Source organism: Metopolophium dirhodum, chromosome 1, assembly GCF_019925205.1.
Source record: "Metopolophium dirhodum isolate CAU chromosome 1, ASM1992520v1, whole genome shotgun sequence".
Taxonomy (NCBI): domain Eukaryota; kingdom Metazoa; phylum Arthropoda; class Insecta; order Hemiptera; family Aphididae; genus Metopolophium; species Metopolophium dirhodum.
In genome coordinates, this window is record NC_083560.1 from 48927624 (window position 1) to 48951562 (window position 23939).

At 30.5% G+C, this 23939-nt stretch overlaps 2 protein-coding genes and 1 long non-coding RNA gene across 7 annotated transcripts; 1 reads left to right on the plus strand and 2 right to left on the minus strand.

The window, feature by feature from the left end:
* Positions 1–980: 980 nt before the first annotated feature.
* Positions 981–5523, minus strand: LOC132935423 (uncharacterized). Of its 4 annotated transcripts, none has more exons than XR_009663247.1 (5): positions 5359–5523; positions 4840–4964; positions 4559–4738; positions 3065–3252; positions 981–1814 (listed from the first exon to the last, which is right to left on the minus strand). It is a non-coding gene; the product is annotated as an uncharacterized LOC132935423 (long non-coding RNA). The 4 variants fall into 4 exon arrangements; XR_009663245.1 differs by having other exon boundaries at positions 982–1814; positions 4844–4964; positions 5498–5516; XR_009663244.1 differs by having other exon boundaries at positions 983–1814; positions 4844–4964.
* A 132-nt stretch (positions 5524–5655) lies between these two features.
* LOC132935422 (uncharacterized) lies at positions 5656–12330 on the plus strand. 2 transcript variants are annotated; one of them, XM_061001966.1, is made up of 2 exons: positions 5656–5866; positions 9202–12330. In XM_061001966.1, exon 2 carries the CDS (start codon positions 9219–9221, stop codon positions 10854–10856), a length of 1638 nt encoding a protein of 545 aa, XP_060857949.1. In that variant the 5' UTR covers positions 5656–5866; positions 9202–9218; the 3' UTR covers positions 10857–12330. The 2 variants fall into 2 exon arrangements, with proteins under 2 accessions (XP_060857949.1, XP_060857950.1); XM_061001967.1 differs by having other exon boundaries at positions 5656–5853.
* Positions 12331–14739: 2409 nt separating this feature from the next.
* LOC132934029 (uncharacterized) lies at positions 14740–16095 on the minus strand. The gene is made up of 2 exons (XM_061000311.1): positions 15416–16095; positions 14740–15322 (listed from the first exon to the last, which is right to left on the minus strand). The coding sequence occupies exons 1-2, from the start codon at positions 16093–16095 to the stop codon at positions 14740–14742; spliced, it is 1263 nt and encodes a 420-aa protein (XP_060856294.1).
* Between the last annotated feature and the right edge of the window lie 7844 nt (positions 16096–23939).

Genomic DNA, 23939 nt, shown 5'->3' on the forward strand with positions numbered 1-23939 from the left:
TTTTTAATGTTGTAAATTTCATAATCTATGTATAAAAGACAAAAAATGTTTGCACCTATGTCCTTTATGCATTCCTAAACCATTCATCCGATTGCAATGACATTTGGTACAGAGATATATTAGACCACGGGGAAGAAGAATAAATATTGGTATATTGTCTATTCTATATAGTAGATAATTAGACTAAACTTCTGACAGTTTATTTGATTTCGAAGTTAACCTGAAAACCGCTTATTAAAATTGAACCGTGGTTATGACTTAAGCTTTACAAAATTTGATCTTTAAATTTTAAATATCAACAATTTTAAAAATGTTTGTCTAATAATAGTGAAATAAAAATATCTAATAAAAAAAGTAATTATAATAATTAATTTGTATTTGTAAAGTGCGTTATTGACATATATGGGAGCGTTCCGCTATTTATTTTACACTATAGACATCCTAATAATCACTATTACTATAGTTATTACGCACACATAATTTACGAGCATGAGTACAATTAGAAAATTGCCTATATTGAACTCCTTAAAAACGACAAGTATCGAATCCTATTAATGACAAATATTGATCGTATGGTTCATGCAAATGATTAATGAATAATATACAAATAGAAATACAATAGAAATAGCATAAGCCACAAAAATGTATCACGTTTTGACCAAAGTTCTAGAAATTTATAGCAAAAGTTGGCCAATGAATAAAAATGGTACCTATAATTATAGTGGGAGGTTTAGGATTACCGGAATCGTCCTATTATCCTAATGATATCATAGTTGAAAATTAAGTTATTTAGTAGGTATTACTATATTAGAATATTAATTACGCCCTATGCAGTGGCATATTTAGATTTTTTCTTTATATGATTTAAAAAAAAATAATAAAATACAAAAATAGGAAGAATAGTTAAAATATCAACCAAATTAGACATATATTCTATGAAGTGATTACTTAATTTAAATACAATTTTTAGTGCTTTTTGTTTTGTTTTTGTCATTTAACTTAATTATCATATTAAGATGATTCGTTATGTATAAAATATAGTACATGTATAAAACTTGTTCTGTTTTTGTTGATGTTATATTGTGTGTGTTATCAATGATCATGTATTATTATTTATCACATAATAATATACAAATATATATATATATATGTACAGTAAAACCTCTTTAATCCGGACTAATTGGGGCTCTAGGTTGTCTGGATTGAAGAAAATAACAAAAAAAAGGTGTATTACCAATAGATTTAATATATTAGCTTGTATACTTAAGATACTATATTGTTGAAATCAAAGTTATAGACATACAATTACTATACAAGAGAAATTTGTAACAAAAAAATTATATTAAATATTACAAGTACAGTAGAATCCGCTTATTCGGGACACCACTTAAAGGGGACACCTGCTTAATGGGGACATTAATGATAGTCCTGAATGAATGTATTGTATGTAAAATTCTTCGGTTAATCGGGATAGTCTGGATAATGGGAACAAATAGGTAACCGCCCGATGTGTCCCAATTAAGCGGATTTGACTGTATATACTATTTAGAACAATTTAGATAGGTATGTATTATTATACTATTATTGATATTGGCTGATTAAAATGACGATGCTAAAGATGTATATTGAATTTGTTGACAATGGTATCACTGCTATATTACTGCCCTCTTTCAAAAGTATTGACTTGATTTCTATATCAGCATTGGTGCTGATAGTGACTTAATTGAATGTGATGTCACCAATTTTTTCTGCTAATCTTTCATCCATCACTCTATAATGTTTTTTATTCACATCGTTGCTTTTGGAGTATCTGCCTAGAAATGTATTAACAATATTACATAATATATACTATATAGTATTAGCCATACCCATTGTGGAATTTAGATTACGTTTTTTTATGTTAAAATATTTCCTCCTCCCCCAAATTTAAAAAATAGTGTTATAAAAGAACAGTAGCCAATTTTAAACCTAATCATCATGGTTTAAATAACCAAGTATCATCACACAGCTCTAATACACTTAAAGCTTATATCACACTAGCAACAATATAAGTTATCTACGAGTTACACTCATTCTGTGTTTGATGTAAATTATCAATAAAAATTCTTAATATTCAACTGTGATTTTTGTTCATATAAAATTAAATGCTCAATTGTATGTTATTATTTTATTTTAATACAAGCTATTAAATTACTTTTTAAAGATATATCATTAACTTCATTATAACATTTTATCAACTATTTTTTGTTTAAATCATTTCCATGAAATTATTAATACTTAATCTTCAGTTAAAAAGCTTAAAAAAAGAAAATATAGTTGCTAACTATAAGTTGTGAATTTGTCTCGATTACATTAAGTATTGATTGTTGATACATTTCGTTCAGAATAGTTATCAAAATAATTATTAGCATGAGCAATTGGCATAATAGTAATAATATAATAATGATGTCTAAAACTATGTATAAACTCTCAATTTTATAATACTTATATTGTTCTTTATCAAAATCCTGCAAATACTGGTTACCTTTTTTATTTTCTAAATTAGGTACCTAATTATAATCTCACTATCCATAAAATATCTTGATTATCAATAAATCTTCAATTTTCTAATTTTTTATTTTAATCCTCAATTTCTTTATTCATCAATTAATTTGTCATACTTCAACTGTTTTCATTCATTAATTTTATTTAACAATTTTTGTTTTACATTTATTTGTAATGATATGCTCACACACCATTATAATAAATAAACTAAAACCTTACAGAATAATAATTCTAACATTTGATTTCAATATAACTATCGACAGTAGTCGTTTTTATATTTATTTTATTTTTAAGTTATTACATATTTTAACTCAAAATATTCACATATTTTTCACTTGTATATCTCGAAATATTCTCAATATTTTCAATTAACTCATAATATAGGGCTTATTCTTGCCTTTAAAAAAAATCTGAATTACTTATCATAAATTATTTATTTATTACAATTACAATTACTATTATCATCAATTAAATTAAATCACAAAAATATACATATATTGTCCGCTAATATAATACACACCTTCACTAAAAATATATGCAATGGACTTGTAATACTAAAGAAGATGTATCAAAGAATACACATTAAGATGTTTGAACATGTTGTCCAATCCATCGCCTTGAAATTCCACTTCTTGTCCACGTTCAGTTCTTTGTTGGAGGAATTAAAATCTTGTAAGAATTCCAAAGGTGATTCAAATTGAACTGCTCCTGTGAAATTAAAAGTTTTGAAAAAATTAAATTGAATTTCTGTTGTTTATGAATCCTACAGAGTACCAACTAGATCAAAAAAGCGCCATGTGCAAATATCAACCATTTTAGAAGACATTACTTAAAGCTTAAAATTGAGCCATTCTATATTTAACAAATTTTGTTAGATACAAAAATATGTTTTATGTTTTACATCAGGCATGTCAAACACGCGGCCCGCGGGCCGCATGCGGCCCTCGGCTCATTTTTTTGTGGCCCGCGGCTACCAATATTAATGTGCAAAAAAAAATATTAAGTAATAAATCACCCGTTAGATCCAGATTAACCGACACACATCTAAATGCGGTATTAAAAGTGGCTTCGTCAAATAATATTTCTCCCGAAATTGAAAAGTTGGTGGGAGAAAAAAGATGTCAAATATCGTCTAAAAAGTATTATTAATATGTTTTTTTTTCTAATTTATACAACACCTATATATTTTCATAAATAATTAGTATGATTTATATTTTATTTAAATGTTAATGTTCATTTGTTTTTTAATTTTGTAATTTAGTTGTAATTGCTGTATTCGTAAACATAAAGAATAAAATTGAAAAATGTGTACAAAATATTTATTTTTTCGCTAAATTTTTATGTGCGGCCCAAATAGTAAACTTTTCAATATATTTGGCCCACCTGATACTTTGAGTTTGACATGCCTGTTTTACATCGATTTACATTGTGATAGATGCATTTTACTACTATGATATCGGATATAATAATTTGTGGTTTATTCACAGATTTTAAGTAAGTATGTCAAAATATAAAGAAATAAAAAAATGTACGCGGACATTCCAAACATAAACATTAATTTTGTATAAAGTTTAATTACATCTTAATATCTTATGTGGTATTAGTGATAGGCATATTTGGATTTAAGAAATCCAAATTATTCGGATTATGGATTACAATTTAATTTTTCCGTCAATGACCGATTTGTATATCCTAATAAATTTAATTTCTACTAAATGTTTTAAATATTTCTTATTTCCAACATAATTGACAACCAGTGTTGTCCTGCGCTAGTTCACATCAAAATACTAAATCCATAAATTCAGATAATTTGAATAATCCGACAAGTCTGAATAAGAATTTAATTCAAATCCGAATTTGAATAACCAGATATTCGGATTTCATGCTCACCACTGTGTGGTATTGCCTTTAGTTAATGATAAATTGTTATTTGTTTAATGTTAGACATACTCATGACACCACCAGATCACTACATACCTATTACTTAGTAGTTTTAAAAATAAAAATAAATTACTTAGTGAGTTCAGCTCTCAATTTCAAAATCAATTACTTTGAGAACTTGAATACATGCCTTTGGATGAATCACGTGTGAATCTTTAAGACTTTCAACATCACAAGTCATTCATCTTCCACAGACTCGACATTTATATCACTGATTTCCATTTAAAAATCATGATAAAATCCATTGAGCGAACTAAAAAGTAAAAACAATGTATCATTTTGTGGCTTGTGCAGTTACAAATTGATTATGCATCATAAACATAAACTAAAATTATAATATTATAGTTATTATACCCACAAACATAATGGAATATTCAGAATTTTCTAATGTTCATGAATTTAGATAGAGAATTTTTAGGTTTTTACATATTATATCACTTGACTTTATGCAGTTCAACAACGGAGAAAAATGTGGATGCCTTAATAAACAGTACATAATTTGTAAAAAAAAAATTATTTGGCATTAAAGTATATATTTAAGAATATATTGTAGGTATTACTTATCTATAAAAAAATTATATTAGACTATTTCCTGAGTTTAAAACTTTTGACGCTTGAAAAAAAAATGTTTTTACCTAATTTAAAAATTAAAAATGATAGAATTTTTTCAATAACTTGTTTGTAGTTTAATTTCTGTAATTGTTTTAAGTGTGACTGACTTAAAATAATTTACCGAAGTAAAGATGTACAATATTTATTTTTTAGTTTAAGCTTATTATTACATGTTGTGCAATTTATATTTGGTAAATCTAAATATTATAAATGTATTAAGTTTAATTTAAACATAAATATTAAACTATTAATCATACACACTTTCTGTTGTAACTGGCATAAAGTTGACTTTCAAATTATTTTAAGTAATTAAAGAGCATATTATTTACAGAATATTTAACCAGTTTAAGAGAATATTTTATGGTTTATTAGAGTACAAATAATTAAAATTTTTACGAACATAAAGACCTGCTATTCCGCTCTCAATATTCTCATGATTATACAATATAAACACAATATTTTATTAGATAATATTATCACAGGCCTTTTTAGTTATTTTATCTATCCTGTGATATTATCATTTATCACACATCGTGTTTATAGTTGATAAATGATAATTCCGATCTTTCGCAGACCGCAGTTCGAACTCCTAGAGTAACTCCTAATAATTTGTATATTACCTAGGTTTGTTGTTAATTTTATGAATTTTGAAGTTATAGTTCATACTTCTAACATTGTTGATTTCGTCTAGAAAAAAGTTACACCACGATGAATTAATTGCCTATATTGCGTGAATATATAATAACACATAACAAGGTTATTATTTCGGGTAAGCTACATGCTTTTATTGATTTTAGTAATTTTTATAATTTTTATTAGTTGACTTATAGACATATTTTATGATTAAAAACCAGACTTCATTGATGTTACAATTTATTTTTTGATTAAATAAATCAAATACATAAATTTTACTATTTACAATCTTCCTATTTTATTGTAAATTACAACTTATCGCAATTTTGAACGTTTATGTAATTTCTTTCAATTTTGTAGTTGTGATAAAAATATAATTCTTATAATATTGCTTCCATAGTTTCTTTTATATAGCTGCTTTTGTACCTGTTGAGAATATAGTTTTGATATTTCAGTTATTATTGTTACGTCCGAGGTTACGTCTATCTCTTCGTATGTGTTCTATTGCTATTTTATGTACTGCCTACCATCTATAAAAATTGGTATAGTATATGGTTTAATTTGTCTACCAATGTTTAGTGTTCTACCTTAGCTGAGATATCTGTATCACTATGACCCATGATTTGTTTTTTAAACCACTTTTTATTTTATCTTGATATCTCCTGATGATGTTTTAAAGCCAATGCTATTATAGCCAATAGGTAGGTAATAAAATCATAACTGTTAAGTTATTTTAGTGTCACTTTTGGTAAATTATACAAGTCACTCTGACTATTATAGTAGATTAAAAATTATAGTCAACTTTTTTAAATGATTGTAAAATAAATTTATAAGCAGTACTACTGTTTTTACTCTTAACTGAAGATTCCAGTTATAATTTTTAAATATAAAAACACTTATTCTGTTATCATAACTGTAACTAGGAAGGGGGACTGGGGGGGGGGCTTAGCCCCTATATAGTGTAAGTATACTATAAGTATGTGTTTGCAATTAAATATTAATAATGTGATATTTACACTAATTATAGCGTTTAAAAAATATTTGCTCAATCATTTTCATGTGTTTGTGAGTAATATATACTAATATTGTGGTCTGGGGATATTTATTTTGATTACCATAGATATAGTATACTATTATTGTGAAAAATGAAATTTGAGTAAATAAATATTTTTTTTGTATGATTTTTTTATATTTTTATGTGAATATATATGGGGGAATGGGGGCATCACTAACCTAACCCCCCCCCCCCCCCCCCCCCCCTAAATATTTTAGCCCTAGTTGCACCACTTTCAGTTATGTTGGAAATATCTGAATCAATTGGCACCAAATTGTGTACACATATTTCTTGAAAGTTGAGACCTGGGAAGTGGTTACAGCTTAGTTTTTCAACCTATATAGGTTGCTATAAGGTGGCTTGCATAGGAATTTCGTTTTGGCTAACAAAAACCAAATATTTTATTTTATAACGAGTTACCAAATGGCATAGGTTATAGAAATTAAAGATATTTTTATGTAATCTATAGGTATATAAAACAATGAATGTTTGTTCGTAGTTTGAAATTACTTAGAGGCATCATATTTAGCACCTATACTTATATATGGCGATAATTTATATTTTTCATTTTTTCCCATGCAAAGTTTTATTAAACAGTTGGTAATAATTATAAAATGTATTTATTTTTATTTTTTAAAATCATAACGTTTTTATTTCTTGAATAGTCATTAAATTTAATAACAATTGGCATTCATTTAGGTAGCGTAACATTTCCGTTTTAGTATGTGATCTACGAATTTATCAATATTTTAGTGTGGCCTATTATATTTTATTTTATGTTTGATTACATTGAGGTGAAATATAACGTCTACCTTTATACCTTATGGCTTATCTGCTGGGTATTTTGAATTTCAAAAATATAAATTGTGTTGTATATTTGTATAGGAATATAGATTATTTATATTTTTAAAAGTTTTATTGTAGATCATATTTTAAACTTACATTATTTTTACAGTAGACCATACGTTATTGGTGGACAGTACATTTTTAATATTCACGATTGTTACGCTTAAAGTCATATCAATTAAAAAAGTGAATTATATATTTTGATTACTCATTACAATAAAAATGTGGAAGTAATTTCTATAGATGATACAATTTTTTATCATCCTGTGTGTGAAAAAAATGTGGCATTCTAATTTATACTCATCTAGGTACAAATAAATACAATTTTTTACTTTAATTAATCTCTACTTTACATGATTGATATTTTTCTTCTTAACAAATACAATAAATTAAAATAAGAAATGCTTAAAATTTAATATAAGAAATAATTGTCCATATTATTCTACGGAAAAATATCCGACCTTTGTTGATTAAACAAGTAGATTTAAAATAAATAAAAAATATAATAGTAACTTAGTGTGAAGATAATTTAGACTAATATTATTTCTTTTTACTTAACTCCAAATAAGATGTAGATATATGATTTGTATTTAATGTTTTTTATATGTGTCAACAAACTTAATGTTTTACATTATTTAAATTCAAATCTGATCAATAAAAACTAACAAATGATTAAATTATTTTATCCTATCTTCATATTAAATAAATAATTATTTTGTTTTAAATCCTAGGTTACAAACATAAAACTTTTATTAATATATGAACTAGAATTAAGTAAATTAATTTAATTTTGTATGATTATAATAATAAATAACTTACAGTAGAATTTCTAAAAGTGTTTCATGGACTTATAAAAATGACTAAAATTGAAATATGAGTATCTAGCATGTTAATTTATTGACGGAAGTCTTTAAATAAGAAATTTGGAATTCTATTTTTAACTTTAATATGCTCCTAATATTTATTAAAAAAATTATTTTATAACTGTTTTTTTTTTATTACGTGTACCTATGGTTTTAGCCTGATTGCTCTAAACATAAAAATGTTGAAATATTAAATATTTGAAAATGAATAATAATTGATGAATGAATAATTGCTTAACCTAACCTAACTCAGATAGGTATATCAATATATTATATATTTATTAATAAGATTGATAAGACTACTATTTGAAACGAATAAATTAAAAAATGTACTATGGTTAATTTAGGTACGTACTTTTAGTCGGACTTTGATACAAAATAATTATTGTCGTGGTACAAGAATGCGTACTGATTCTTATTCATTCGTATAATATAGGTAGGATCTAAATAAAATTAAGGGGACCCCACTTTATAGGTTTTTATAATTTCATAATATCATAAAATAAATGTATAAGGAACAATGCTATGTCTCCGACGATTTCAGCATTAAAAAAAACTATTCATAAACGTAGGAAAAATAATCATTATAATAACATTACATAAATATATTTTAGTGCGTGGTATAATATTATCTTGTTTGTATTTTTGTATGGTATTTAATGATTATGTGTTATAATATGTAATATTAATTTTACAATTTGTTCGCAGAATTATATGTTTGCCGTATGGTGCGTCGAACTGGGTTGGGGATTCAGCGATTTATACATTTGTTCTCAAAGAAATTGTTCGCCGTTCCGCTGATAAATATGGAAAATAATATATTACAACATTCGATTTCACTTATTCACAATAAATCAGACGTCGGTGTACAGTGTTCCGCAGTGAACGGTTCAGAAACGACCGACTCTAAAACTGACGAATGTTGGGCCACGGACGAAGAAGAGCGTCAAGAAAACTCAGAAGTATTGCAGGTAAGCAAACGCAAACTCGACGGTCAGGCCGGGCACGCGAAGAAACCCCCTAAGAAAGTCAAACTGGATCCGGTTGTAACGCGCCCTGGTTACTCGGCTGAGAGGTTTGACGAAACGTCGTATTACATCGAAAATGGTCTGAGGAAGGTCTATCCTTATTACTTCACGTTCACCACCTACACCAAAGGACGATGGGTGGGCAGGACCTTGATGGACGTGTTTGGCGAGGAGTTTCGCGCCCACTCGTCCGATGAATACGAACGGCACATCGAAAAGGGATCGCTTACGATAAACAACGAACGCGTGTCCCCCGACTACGTGCTGAAGCATAATGATCTACTGGCGAATGTGGTGCACAGGCACGAGGTGCCGGTGGCGAGTGGCACGATCGACGTCATACACCTGGACGACGATATCGTGGTCGTCAACAAGCCATCCAGTATTCCCGTGCACCCGTGCGGCCGTTACAGGCACAACACCATGGTATTCGTGCTGGCAAAAGAGTACGGTTTAAGGGACCTGAAGACCATCCACCGACTCGACCGATTGACCAGTGGCGTTCTGATGTTCGGCCGGACGCAGAACAGGGCGCGGACACTGGAGGCGCAGATACGGGACCGGGTGGTGAACAAACAGTACGTGTGCCGCGTCGAAGGCAAGTTTCCCGAGGCTGTGGAGTGTGAGCAGCCGATCGAAGTGATCAGCTACAAGATCGGTGTGTGCAAGGTGTCACCGAGCGGGAAACAGTGCAGCACCTCGTTCCAGCTGATCGGGTACAACGAGCAGGCGAACACCAGCGTTGTGCTGTGCAAGCCCCGTTCGGGCCGCATGCACCAGATCCGCGTCCATTTGCAGTACCTGGGACATCCGATCCAAAACGACCCGTTGTACAACGACACCATATTCGGTCCGGAGAAGGGGCGAGACGGCAATTTTGGTAAGACCGATGAGCAACTGGTCCGAGACCTGATAAAAGCTCACAACGCCGAAAGTTGGTCGGTGGTTGATAACGGACTTCCTGTTTTACCTGCGGCTAACGATGGACTTCTGGTTTTACCAATGGCCGACGACGGACTTCCTGTTTTACCGGCGGCCGTGGACAACGGCAGCGGTAATCTGGCATTGCCGCTGCGGCAGGCCACGAATGGTGAGTTGAAGAGCGGTGTAGCGGTCGACGCGTCCGTACAAACGGGAATCGACGTGCCGGATGTAGAATTTGACAAGAAAAAGCTCACCGTGGATACTCACTGTCAGGAGTGCAAAATTCGTTACAAGGACCCAGAACCGACAGATCTTGTTATGTATCTTCACGCCTTGAGGTATAGTGGACCGGACTGGGCGTACGAAACGCCTATGCCGGCATGGGCTGATGTCAATTGGAAAGAGCCGTGAATCACGGCCCGTGATGTTATTCCTCTTAGTACATGTTTAGACTAATGTACATGTTAACAGTATACTGTACCTTGCTAATGGTAGTTTTGTTCTTGATTTAAATTGTGTTTTATCAATTTATTGCCGTTGTTCGTAAATGTTAATAATAAAATATTATTTTCAATTTTAACATGAATTTTGTAATAGGATGACTGCCATCACTTAGAGATGTGATTAATTAATTAATTTTACTGAAAAATGTAAATTTACATCATAAATTTAATCACCCATAATTTTTTATTGACAAAATTGTATTGGAAGTGTCCTTGACGATATTTAGAAGTTAAAATAATATACTGTATAGTGTATTTTACAACCATATACCTAATGTGTTACATGTCGCCGTGTAGGTATATTATTATTGTGTTAATATGTATAGTTATTATATTACATTTACATACTTACAAGTACTATTGTCTATTACTAATAAATAATAGGCAACCGTTCAACAGTCATTCTAATAAAGTAATAAATAAGTTCAGTAAAATAATGTAAGAAAATCAGTTGGTTCAATAGAATAAACATGACTTTCATTAAATTTAAGAAAATACAAATTATACTTATAAATGTAATTTATTATAAAATGTTTAATTTAATATATCTAATATGTTTATTTTTTTAATTAAATTTTTATTTCACAATTTGTTAATTATAACAGAACTTGAGTGTCATGAGCAAATTATTGAAATCACTATTACTCATATTGTTATGATTAATTTTTATTTAATTGATAAAACATTTAAATTAAATGTATTAAGTTGTATTACAATATTAATATTATGATTCCAACCACAATTGAAACTATTAAACATGTAAATTATTGTACTTATTATTGTTAAATTAATTTTTTTTAAACATTTTAAGTTCTAATTATGATATAAATACCATGGCCATGGAATTTTTAAAGATCATTGATGTACATAGTCTATTACTATTTTGTAATATTAATTGGAATATATTTTTAAATGTAAACATCATAAATCAGTTGAAATTAAAGTATTTACATTAGTAAACTTTATAATATTTGGTGTCATTATTTATCAAGTGTATAAAATAATCTGATCAATAAAACTTTTACATATCACTAAGGATCATAACCAGTGGTGTAATGTAAAATATTGGACAGGAGGATGATATAAATCAGAAAATATTTATATTTTAGATATGTATATGAACATTTTATTGATTTGATTTATTTTCATAGAACTATACCAACATTTTATTAAATGGTATAATTCTATAATATATATAATAGCGTATAAAAATAGGTATATTCAAAATACATAAAGAAAAATAGAAATTGAGAATAGATACAACACAATTTTATAGAGTTATGAATGTATTTAATTTTATTTGTACTACAGAAATCGGACACACAATAGATAAATATATTAACCACCAGATTCCTATTTATATTCGGTTAATATTATTAAACCTATTGCACAAAAAAAACTGTAAAAAATATACATTAAATAAATAATTTATAATGGTATTTGTACAAACATATTTTAATATTTATTATTAAAAGAACCTATTTAAGTATTTGTTGTTTACATTAGAATAAGATATAGATTTTAGTTTGTATTGATAACATGTCTGCAATTGTATAGTAAATGTAGGGATTATCATACAATACGAATAGTCCTAACTATGATTGACACCCTGGGACAATCATATTTGGTTCCCCTTACAACATGACATTTGTTACAATTTCTAGGGAAGCTAAGATTTTATGTGTTTAAATCTGCACCAAAACTGCTTGCTATGCTCTGGAAATGCTCTTTATCAGGGCAATTCGAACCCTTACATTATTCATGTCGTAATTTTAAATTATGAATAAACACTAAATATTTTTCTAATTAATCAGATAACAGGTTTTTATATTAAATGTACTAATAATTTATAATTTTTTTAGTCAAATTTAAACTTTACATATTATGATAATTTATAAATAAATAACACAAGTATAATATGCTAAATGGCAAATTGTTTATACAATATTTTCTAAAAATTATATATACCTTGAGTAGGTATTAAATAAGTAGGTACCAACTAACTTTAAAATTACTTTATGCCCACTTGGCAGAAATTTGGAGTAACTGAGTCCCCCACTCCCCAAGTCCAAATCTGAAAATCAACTAAAATAATGATTTATAAGTTAAAACTTTTGAAAATTTAGTAGCTTAAGATTATTGTTGATTTTATACTCCTGGCAACTTCTTTTTCAATTCATACTATTTGATTGAGCTGATAATTATTTGTGAATGTCGTCCAATGAAGACTAATTAATTGTTGATTATTTTTAATAGAGAAAATACGTTTTTATCGATTTGCATAAGAACATAGAATACAAATTAACACTTATAGTAATTTAAACATTAACTAAGGAACGTTATGTTTAAGGACGCATTATTGAGGTACCTATTTATAACAGTTATAATATAATACATTTTTTGTTCTTAATTTTGGCATTATTTTATTATAAAATATAATTAACCAGCATTGCCTTCATCGCAAAAATATATATCGACGTTCAATATTTTAGTTTCTTCTTTTTCTTTTCGAGAATATTTATTTACACCACTCATGACTTTGTTGATCTTAAATATATTGGTAATATATTATGAGTTATAATTTATAACACACCCCATTTCACCTTAGCATTAGCATTCTTTTTTTTTACTCAAGAGTTTCTGACCACTTCTATTGAGTTTTTAAATGTATGAACAATTACAAATCACGCATTTAAAAAGAATTCTTATCGGCGAGAGTATTTCTTGAGAAATAACGTAGATAATATTGCCTATACAAAACTCCTTAAAACAATAGTAGTGCTGCAGATGAGAGCAGCCCCTTTAAAGCACTCTGTAATAATATCCCGTAGAATCATAGTCGTACACACGTATATGAGTAGTGATAGGGGGGGTATGGGGTTTAACCACCTCCCCCAACACCATTTTGGTTTTTTTCTACGCACCAGTTTTTTTTGTGCGCTGATAGCCCCCTTACATATGTTACTAGAAATTATCAACAACTTCCCTCCCCCCTTTGAATATTCCTGAGAACGCCACTGCACTGAGCTCAGTTTTTCAAAATTTTAATACCAATTTCCAAGTTTTAAAATAATGTGTAAAAAAACAATTTTTTGCTTTTTTTTTACAAATTTTTTTGAATAACATAAAAACTGGAGTTCAATACTGGCTGTAAAAACCAGAGTTTTTCCCGTGAAGTCATTTTTGATATATTACACCTTACTAGTACTACCCATAAATATGTATCTGGCTGTAGATTACTGGAAAAGTATTAAAACTATGGTGGCACTTATAAAACTTAATTTTTATCCTTTATAAAATGTTATAAAATTTGGAAAATCGGGCACCAGGCTTCTTAATACAAGTTAGACATCATAACACATGGACTAAAGCTATTCGTTCTCAGCTCGTTCTATTAGAAAAACTTACACAGAAGATAAAATTCTATTTCATTATTTATTATCGGAATACCGAAGACAAAACAATTACATGCATATGAATCCACGGTCGACCGTCAAACTCTGATGGCTAGTTATCGCCGTATGGTCCGTATGTACATGTCCCAACTGACCCGCATTACCATATATTATATATATATATATATATATATTTATATATATATCTGTGACCCCTTTGCACATCAGTAGATTCGAATGCGGGGTTTTCAATAATAACTTATAAGAAAATTCTAATTTACTGACGTAAATACCACAGGATGTTTTAGATAATACTGTATTGATAGTAGTGATAATTGGGAAAATTGCGTTTGGAAGTTTATATCATATAATATGTGCATTGTGGGTACACACATTTTACCGGGTGTTCCGGTCGAAAGTGTCACGCCTGCGGTTGTTGCGGGACGACGAGCCACACTCAGGGGCGGCGGACCTGGCCCTCGACTGGCGGTCGCGCGGCGTTGACGCACCGCTCATGACGAACGAATCGTTGAGACCAAACGGCATGGACTGGCGGTCGATTGACGGCCACTGGCCCCGTCCCGACGTGTCCCGCGAACCACTGTAGTGGTCGTAGGCCACGGGACTCGGGATGCCCATTCCTTGCGAGCCCACTGAGCTGCGGTTGCCCAACGTCAGGCGCCAATTGTCAGGCGTCGTGTTCGCGTCTGACTCGTCGATGTCCACGTACGGCTGACCGGGCACGGCCACACACCGAGGCGCCACCATGTCGTAGTCTTGATGATTGTCGAGGTAGTCGTTGATGTCGCCGTCGGTGTCGTGCAGCCTGTTGCCTGACGACAACTGACCACGCGGTTGCTGCCGCCCAGGCAACAGTCCCTGGAACCCGTCCAGCAGCTGGAAGGTGCCGGTCAGCGTGAAAGTACTGCCACCCGAACCTCCACAGTTCGATGTTCGCGCTGGCTGCGGTTGCACGTCACTGCAAGTGTTCCTTTGGAGGGCAGGGCACGGCTGGGACACGTCGTAAGTGCCGCGCCGGTCATTTTGCTGGAGCGCGGCGCACGGCTGGGACACGTCGTAAGTGCCCCGCCGGTCATTTTGCTGGAGCGCGGCGCACGGCTGCGGCACGTCATAAGTGCCCCGCCGGTCGTTTTGCTGGAGTGCGGCGCACGGCTGCGGCACGTCATAAGTGCCCCGCCGGTCGTTTTGCTGGAGTGCGGCGCACGGCTGTGGCACGTCATAAGTGCCCCGTCGGCTGCCCTGCGGTTCCGGCTCCACGTCGTAAGTGCCCCGCCGGGCGTTTTGATCACCACACGGTGGCGGCTGCACGTCGTAAGTGCTGCGCCGGCTCCGAGAAATCCTCGCCGGCGACGGGCCAAACAGGTCCACCGGTCTATCCTGTACCCTGGACTGGTCGGGCCGGCACGGACACCCAGAGCGCACAGGCTGGGCGGATTGCACGGCGTTCTGGTCCCGGAACACCGGCCTCGACGAACGTCCGACGTTTATCGGCTGACTGTTACGGCGTCCACAGCTCCTCCGGCGGCTGTTATTGCAGCAGTTATCGCTTCCGGCGCTGCACCGAGAGTAATGACTATACCGCGTGATCAAGTCGTTGTGCTTCTCGCAGTCGGATGGGTATGGATCTATACCCAATACCTCTCCGATTAAACGAGGATGGATACGTACAGATGCAGGATACATTTTGTTCGTCATGACGAATCGTTCGTCCACAACCGGTTGGCATTTCATTTCGTCAATCGAGATTTCCTTGTGTTGCGTGTGATTGATTTTTCAATTTGAGTAATATGTACCTAGCGTGTAATAGAATTTTGAGTAATTGTGTTAATTTTATTAAAGTGTTGAAAGTTTGAAGTGAAGTATTTGGTTTGTTGTTGGGAATAGCAAACTAACAAACTCTATACCTACGTGTGATATATTATACTAATTATGTATTTAGCCAACATGGAAATGTATGAATAACAGAAATATAATTATATAGATTTAAATAATTACGTTTCAATATAGATAGGTACCCAGTGTGTTAGAGTTTACATTTACGTTCTTAGTCAGGGCCTAAAATTGTGTGCAGTAGCACACACTATGTGCAGTAGACAGTAGCTAATATTAAATGTGCAGTAATTATTTTCGGCTTTTATACATTTTTATTTGATTAATATTCAATTAAACTATTGGAAATTACTAATTAGCATATTGTATTTGTTTAAAATCCTTACCACTAAAAATAATACCGATTACACTATATTCTGGGTGGCTTATAATTTAATAAGTATACTAACCCAAGCTATTTCGTTTATAGTTTAAAATGTTTAATCATACGAGTATCGAGGAATTTTATAGAAGATTGCAGTCTTAGATTGTATTTATTATAACTACCTAATTATTAATAAATAGCAAAAACAATTGTGCTATGAAGTTATATGTGGCATGTGCACAGTGGCGTGCCCAGGAATTTTAAATGGGGGGGGGGGGGGGGGGGAAAGACAACATTTTTTTTTCAATAAACAAAAAAAACGGTTAAGTGGAAGTCGCTCTGCTGTACAGTAGGCTACAAGTGGGTAACTGTAAATTTAAATTCAATGATATACATCATGTATGCTAAAAAAACGATTCTGAACAAAGACGGTTTGGCAGACTAGGATATTGTATATTGTATTTATATTGTTATTATTAATATACATTTTTAACTACTAAATCATTTTATAATTGTTTTTACAATGGTTTTTATTTATTTTTTTTTTTTATCCTGGATACAAATTATCATACATCATTGAATTCAAGTTTAATACAATTCATTATACATTGACTCATTTGTAACCTACTCTACAGCAGAGTGACATCCACTTACCCGCATTTTAAATTTTAAGTTTGTTATATTTTGTCGAAATTAAAACTTTAAATATTTATAAAAAAATTGTGCATATGTATTTTTAATATTTTTCAACTGCTATTGTAATAATATATTAGGAGCCGTGTGTTATATTTTCACGCTTTTTGACCGAACTAATAAAAATGCATTGTTATATAAAATATATTATATAAAATAAAAAAGAAATATAAGAAAATGTTAAAATTTGAACTTCAAACGCTCATAAAAATTTAATTTGACTTTCCGGTAAACATTTTTTTTTTTTGATAAAGGTAGAAAAACTTATGAGGAATTTTGTATTAAATTATCAAATCTTAGATAGTTATAGATTTAAAAATGAAATTTTTTATGAATTTTTAACTCAAAATAATTTGCACATTTTCATGATTTTTTCGTAGTTAGTCAAAATTCGAACTAAATGCTTATAAAAAAAAATTGTGACTGTATTTTTAATATTTTTCAACTGCCATTGTAAGAATATATTAAAAGTATCGTATTAAATTTCAAGTTTGTTGATTCAACGAATAAAATTAATGACTTTAAACAGCTGTAATAACTAATAAGTGGTTTTCTGTAGGTCAGCAAAAAAAGACAATAAGGGAATATAACCCTTAACCTCTCCCCCCCCCCCCAGGCACGCCACTGCATGTGCACTACTAGGTATATTATGTTTATTATTTTAAAATATTTTTCTTTGGAATAAGGTGTGCAGTAGCAAAATATCTTAATTTTAGGCCCTGTTCTTAGTTTAACATAAATTTGGACATTATAATAATATAATATATAGAGACTATGCATGTGTATATATTTGACAATTTCGTCTCCCTCCAATCACCCAAAGTTCAAAAAATGTTTAGTAAAAAATACTAAATTGACTAGGTTAGCATAGGGGTACGACGGGACAAGCACTGGAACCTTTTGAATTTATCGGTATCGGTTCCGGTACTTGTTCTCCAAAAAAAAAAAAAATAATAACTGTTCAAGTTCGGTTTTGGGTTTTTGATAAAAAAAAATAAAGGTTTCGATTCCAAAAAATTTTCTAACGGATCCAAATAATTTAGGTACCGAAAACTGAAAAGTATAATAATTTTAAATAGCTATCCGAAATTCGGATTTAATTAATAGTATGAGAATTATTAGTAAACTCATATTATGATCATAGATAGTCACAAGACAGTAATGCCATTAAATTATGATAAATAAAATTATTTTATTTTTGAACCTAAAAGAACTTATTTAATTTGAAAATTCCAGTTCGGTTCCAGTACTTTATTTATTAAAATAAAGGTTTCGGTACCGGTTCAGGTTCTTAATATTTTAATGGTTCTGGTTCCAGAACCTATTCTTTTAGTTTCGGTTCCAGTCCCTGTGACGGGATATGCAGGGTATGCTCTTGCTACTCTGCTGGTTTGGTTAGGAGCTAACACATTATTGGTTGGCATTTTATCAAAGTCCCAAGAATACACTTTTTTAGAAAAAAACGAATTAATCACGAATCATGCAATTAAATCATTTTCATTTAACACGTCTTTGGGTTTTATTAGAAAAGTATTAATGGGTGGTTTTATCGGGTTGTTTCTGAAAAACCCATCCGAAAAAATCAGATTTTTTTTCCATGTATTATCGTGCATGTATTTTTATTTTTCCCTTATCTATTATTTTATTACCAAGTATTTGTTATTTTGTTAATTCATAATTGTTAATTTTTGTTTGGATTATTTATTAAGTATTTACAGAAAAGTTACCTATTTAATACCTTATTAAAAATAAAAGATTGTTAACATTTCTTTCTTCACCTTTGGTGTGTAATTTTTTCCATTTTGTACTTTTATTTGTACCTACCTAATTAAAAAAATAATAATTCAATTTTTTTCAAATCAGTTAAATACTTTAATTGGAAAAATAAATAATTCCTATAAGTAAGGTAAATATTTCTGGAAATTAACACAAGTTAAAAAAAAATAAGAGTAAATTTATATTTTATCCAGAAAAGCAGCCCGGGTTTTTTCGGGTTCAGCTTTTTCGTGCCAACCCTGTAAAAATATGTTAAATTTGAAAAACCTGAAAGCAGCAGTAATGATAATATAACTATAAAAATGTTTGAGGGAATGGTATGAGCATTTATATTTTTGGGAAACACATTTCATCAGCCTGCGATCAAAGTCTGCGCTTGCCTATGTAAGTTTGGTAGGTACCCACAGGCGTGCGCACGGGGCGAGCCGGTTGAGCCCCGGCTCGACCGAAATCTTTTTAGGGGCATAATAAAATGATTGTATCTATTTATTATAATAATATGTTTGAAAATTTTATTTGTAGTGAAAATGAAATAAAATAACAATTATTTGTGGGTACCTCTTTATTCATATAACAAAAACATTGTGTACAAAATATTATGTAGTATGAGGTATAATAGGTTGGTTATAAATAGTATACATAAACATCGTGTTTATTTAATATTAAGATAAGCCGAGTGCGGACCGTCGGTAGATGCACTGCTCCACGGAAAAACCTATACGTTTATAATTAGTCGCTTTCAAATATAAGACCGTAAACAAACTGACCTCTCATTTCTCAATAATCTATTCAGTTTGTTAACTCTTTTACTCTTTTTACTGTTGTCACTCAGTCACTGCATACTGGTAATGTGTTTTGTTTTTATACATAACTGTATTTATATCGTTTTAATTTTAACATTAAAAATATATGTCTAGAAATTAACACATATAATATGTTGTGTACATATTTAACTTGATTATATTCATACATATTATAAATATTGCACTTTTTGTATTACACAAAATTTACATTTTACAATAACATTGTATGTTAGGTAATGTGTAAAAAAAATAAAAATAGGAGCACTGTAAAAGTATTGGGGCACTAATTCTACCAGAATCGACCGGAAATTGAAGTCTGCGCATGGCTATGTAAGGTACCTACTACATAACCATTTATTTATGGTGTTAATGTAGGTAAAATGTATGTAATTCTTATTTATGTATACAAATGAAAAATATAATATAGGTTATAGGTATTGATTGTTGATATCCTCGAGTAGGTGGGACGCGATTAAACATTTTTTACCTGCGAAAAACGCAACACGATTGTGCACCAACAATATACGGTTCATACCCACTTTGCCGAATCCCAATTCGCCGACAACACAGTTAGCCGACAAACATTCCAGTTTAAAAATATTTTAAAAACATTCCTATTTTCCGACAATCTAGTTTACGTCTCGGTTCGCCGACAAATTATACCGGTTCTATAATATAGTTTCAATTTTACCGATTCACTGACAGGTGACAATAATTCTATATAAGACGGATATGACAGCGATAATATTATAGTACGTTGTCGATAAGTTCAATGATTAAATGTTTTTCCACACATCAAATCCATGGAAAAAAGTTTGGAAAATTTAGTTCATTCCAGATATATTGAGTTTTGGAGACGTGGGAAGACACCAATTATACAGGTTGTCTTTTTTTTACCTACCGCGCGTAAATACAATACGATTGCGCATCAGAGAGTTAATGTACAAAAAAAAGAGTAAAATAATTGTTATAATTTTTTATGCATTCATATTAAGACGTTATGAGTACACACACAATACATAATTATCTAATATATATACCGTGTGTCCCAAAAAACAGGGGCCACTTTACCACTCATTACCATGTAAACATTTTTCAATTCTTTTTGCGGGACATTAAACTAGACTAATGGATCGTAAATTTCTATGACTTACAATGTTTTTAACTCGTGTATCTTGCGCATGCGCAATAAAACTTACATTTTTTTAAATGGCAACCTGTAATTTAAATACCATATTCGGGTTCATCGATTTTTTTCAAGCCATTTTGATGTATCAACTTGTGTCTTAAACCCAAAATTGACTAAACTAGAGCTAAGTAGAATTAAAAAAAATTAAAAATGTAATTTAATTAATTTTTTTTTCTAACTGTATGTACTTATTTTTTTATTCTAAACACTATGAAACAAACAATCAAAATTATTATTATTAAACTAATTAACTATTTACTATAATATGTTACGGGTAATGTATCCAAATACAAATGTTAATATAACCCGTAACATATATTGCTAAAAAACCGATAGGATATTCAATTAAACACTGAAAAGCATCGCTATCGACTGACTATCTATATTTTTAAGTAAAATCGAAGAGTGAAAAACATTTTACCCAAATACATAGGTGGCTAGGTGTTTCCGATTTTGAATTTTATTCGTATAGTAAGTTATTATATTTATATCAACATATTCTTTGGTGCTGAATTTTTGCCTTTCACTTTATTTTTTGATGTAAAATTTAGTTGAGTTTTATGTTGGTGAAAAGGTAAAAGTACAAATTCGTGCTGTATCAACCTAGAATAGGGTCCCAAAATGTCTTATCCAAATGTCTAATCCACTGATTTGAAACGTATCTTTTCGCTTTTGGTGTACTATATCCGAATGGTAAGTCCCAAGTATGTCAAAATGATAGTAGTCAAATAAATTCTGAAATTAATATTTGATGAAAATTTGAATTATACACACTCGTTTATTTTTAAATAATTATAACAAAATCGATTTGTTCGAAAAGTGGTTAGCATAAAAATTACTGTTTTCATTAAGTTTAGACTCTGATAGGAGCGATGAATGTATTGATATTACAATGATGTGTAAAACACACATCATTGTAATAGCATCTGACATCTGTCAGTACTTTTTGGAGGCTCAGAGTAGTAAAATGCTTAATTTAACAATTTCAGCATATTTTGTGATGAGAAAGTGAACCTATTCGCACTGTTCTAAGGTAAAGGCGGCATTGACACAACATTTTAACAATAATATAATATGATTAAAATATAGACTTTCTAATTAAATATTTATAATATAATAATTAGGTACTTATAGAAAAAAATTATTCAACACCAAAAAACATATCATACAATAAATTTTCTATAAGCTAACATATCATATACTGTCTCCTAGGTACAAAAATGCCATGTATTTTGCGCCAAAATGTGTAGGACATAAGCGCCAATTTAATATTATATACCTGTTATACCCAACTTATAACAGAAGCACCAAAAGTGCAAAAACGACATATCATTTGCGTCAAAATCAATATTTTATATAGGTAGTTTAAAATATTTAAAATTGTCAATCTTATAAAAAATTGCCAATAAATATAATAAAACTTAATAAATAATAATTATAAAATTATAATTTTAATAAATCGGTTGATTTTTTCGATCTTATAAAAATTTTAATAAGAAATTGTTAAAATATAATATATAATTCTAAATTTAATATCTGTTATTTAATATCTATTAACTGTGACACATAGGTATCTAGGATTTTGGCGCTTTTATACGATACTGTTTTGTCGCGTTCGTACGATCTTCCACTGATCCATTAAAGGCGCTTGTAGATACTACCGATTACGACCGATTATTTACACGTAAATTCCAACGGTAGGTACCCTCTACTACAAGAAAAAGTAATGTAAATTCTTCACTGGTAAGCTCCTACCAGTTACCTTTAATAAAATTAAACTTCGGGTATGTAGGTATAAAAGGTAAATTGCTAATTAATTATGAATATATTGGTAATATAATATATTTTATATATTTTTTACACTAATTTAAAAAAACATATAATAATAAAATAAAATTTTAATTATTTAAAAAATATATATTATATTTCTCAATAGTGAACACTAGCTAGTTAAAATAAAATTGATAAAAAACAGATGATGTGCATCTATACTAAAAACAGTTGTAATAATCTTTGAATTTTACTAATAGTAAAAGTAGTTATGGAGTTTACATGTATTTAAGGTCAAAAAAAGGAACCGGAGGAATTACAATTTTTTTCAGGTAAAAAAAAGGTATTAGTGGAACCAGCGCATCCCAAACGGCTCCCGTTCATTATTTGTTTATTCCCAAACAGCTCCCGTTGAAAAAGGTCTTACGAACAAGTAAATTCCCAAATATCTCCCGTCAAAAAAGGTACCTATTACGAATACGTAGGTTTTTTTCCAAACGGCTAACGGTATTACGGTAATACTGGTACAACGATTTGGATCGATTTACCGGTATACTGTAGTACCAGTGTACTATTTTGACACAAATAGCTGTGTATCGTTCCATGCTAAATTCAACACCGCATTCAATACTGCTCATCCAAATAGTTTTAAATCATTGACATGCTGACTGAAATACAATCCGAGACGCAAATTAAATCTCAAAGTCATATAAACACCATGTTTATACACCTAAATCCAAAAAAAACAGGAGCTCATATATTGGAAAAATAATTGACGAATTTTCATCAAATGAAATAACGTTTGATTTAAATAAAAAAATTGTTTATATAAGAATTTTCTATTTTCTATACACGATAAAATTTTAAATATATTTTGACTTGTTTTGAGCTGTTTATGCGGACATATTTATTTATTTTTCTATGTATATTAAGAAAATTTTATTTATTGGATCAAAAAGCCTGAACATTTAATACAAAGCTCCTAATATATTGTTACAGCACAATTGTTTTTTTATAAGCTTTTAAAGTTCGATTTTTTAGAACATTTATCAAATCTAAAGTTTAAAAAAGGTGGATAAGTGGATGTCGCTCTGCTGTACAGTAGGTTACAAGTGGGTCACTGTAATGGATGGTGTTAAATTTGAATTCA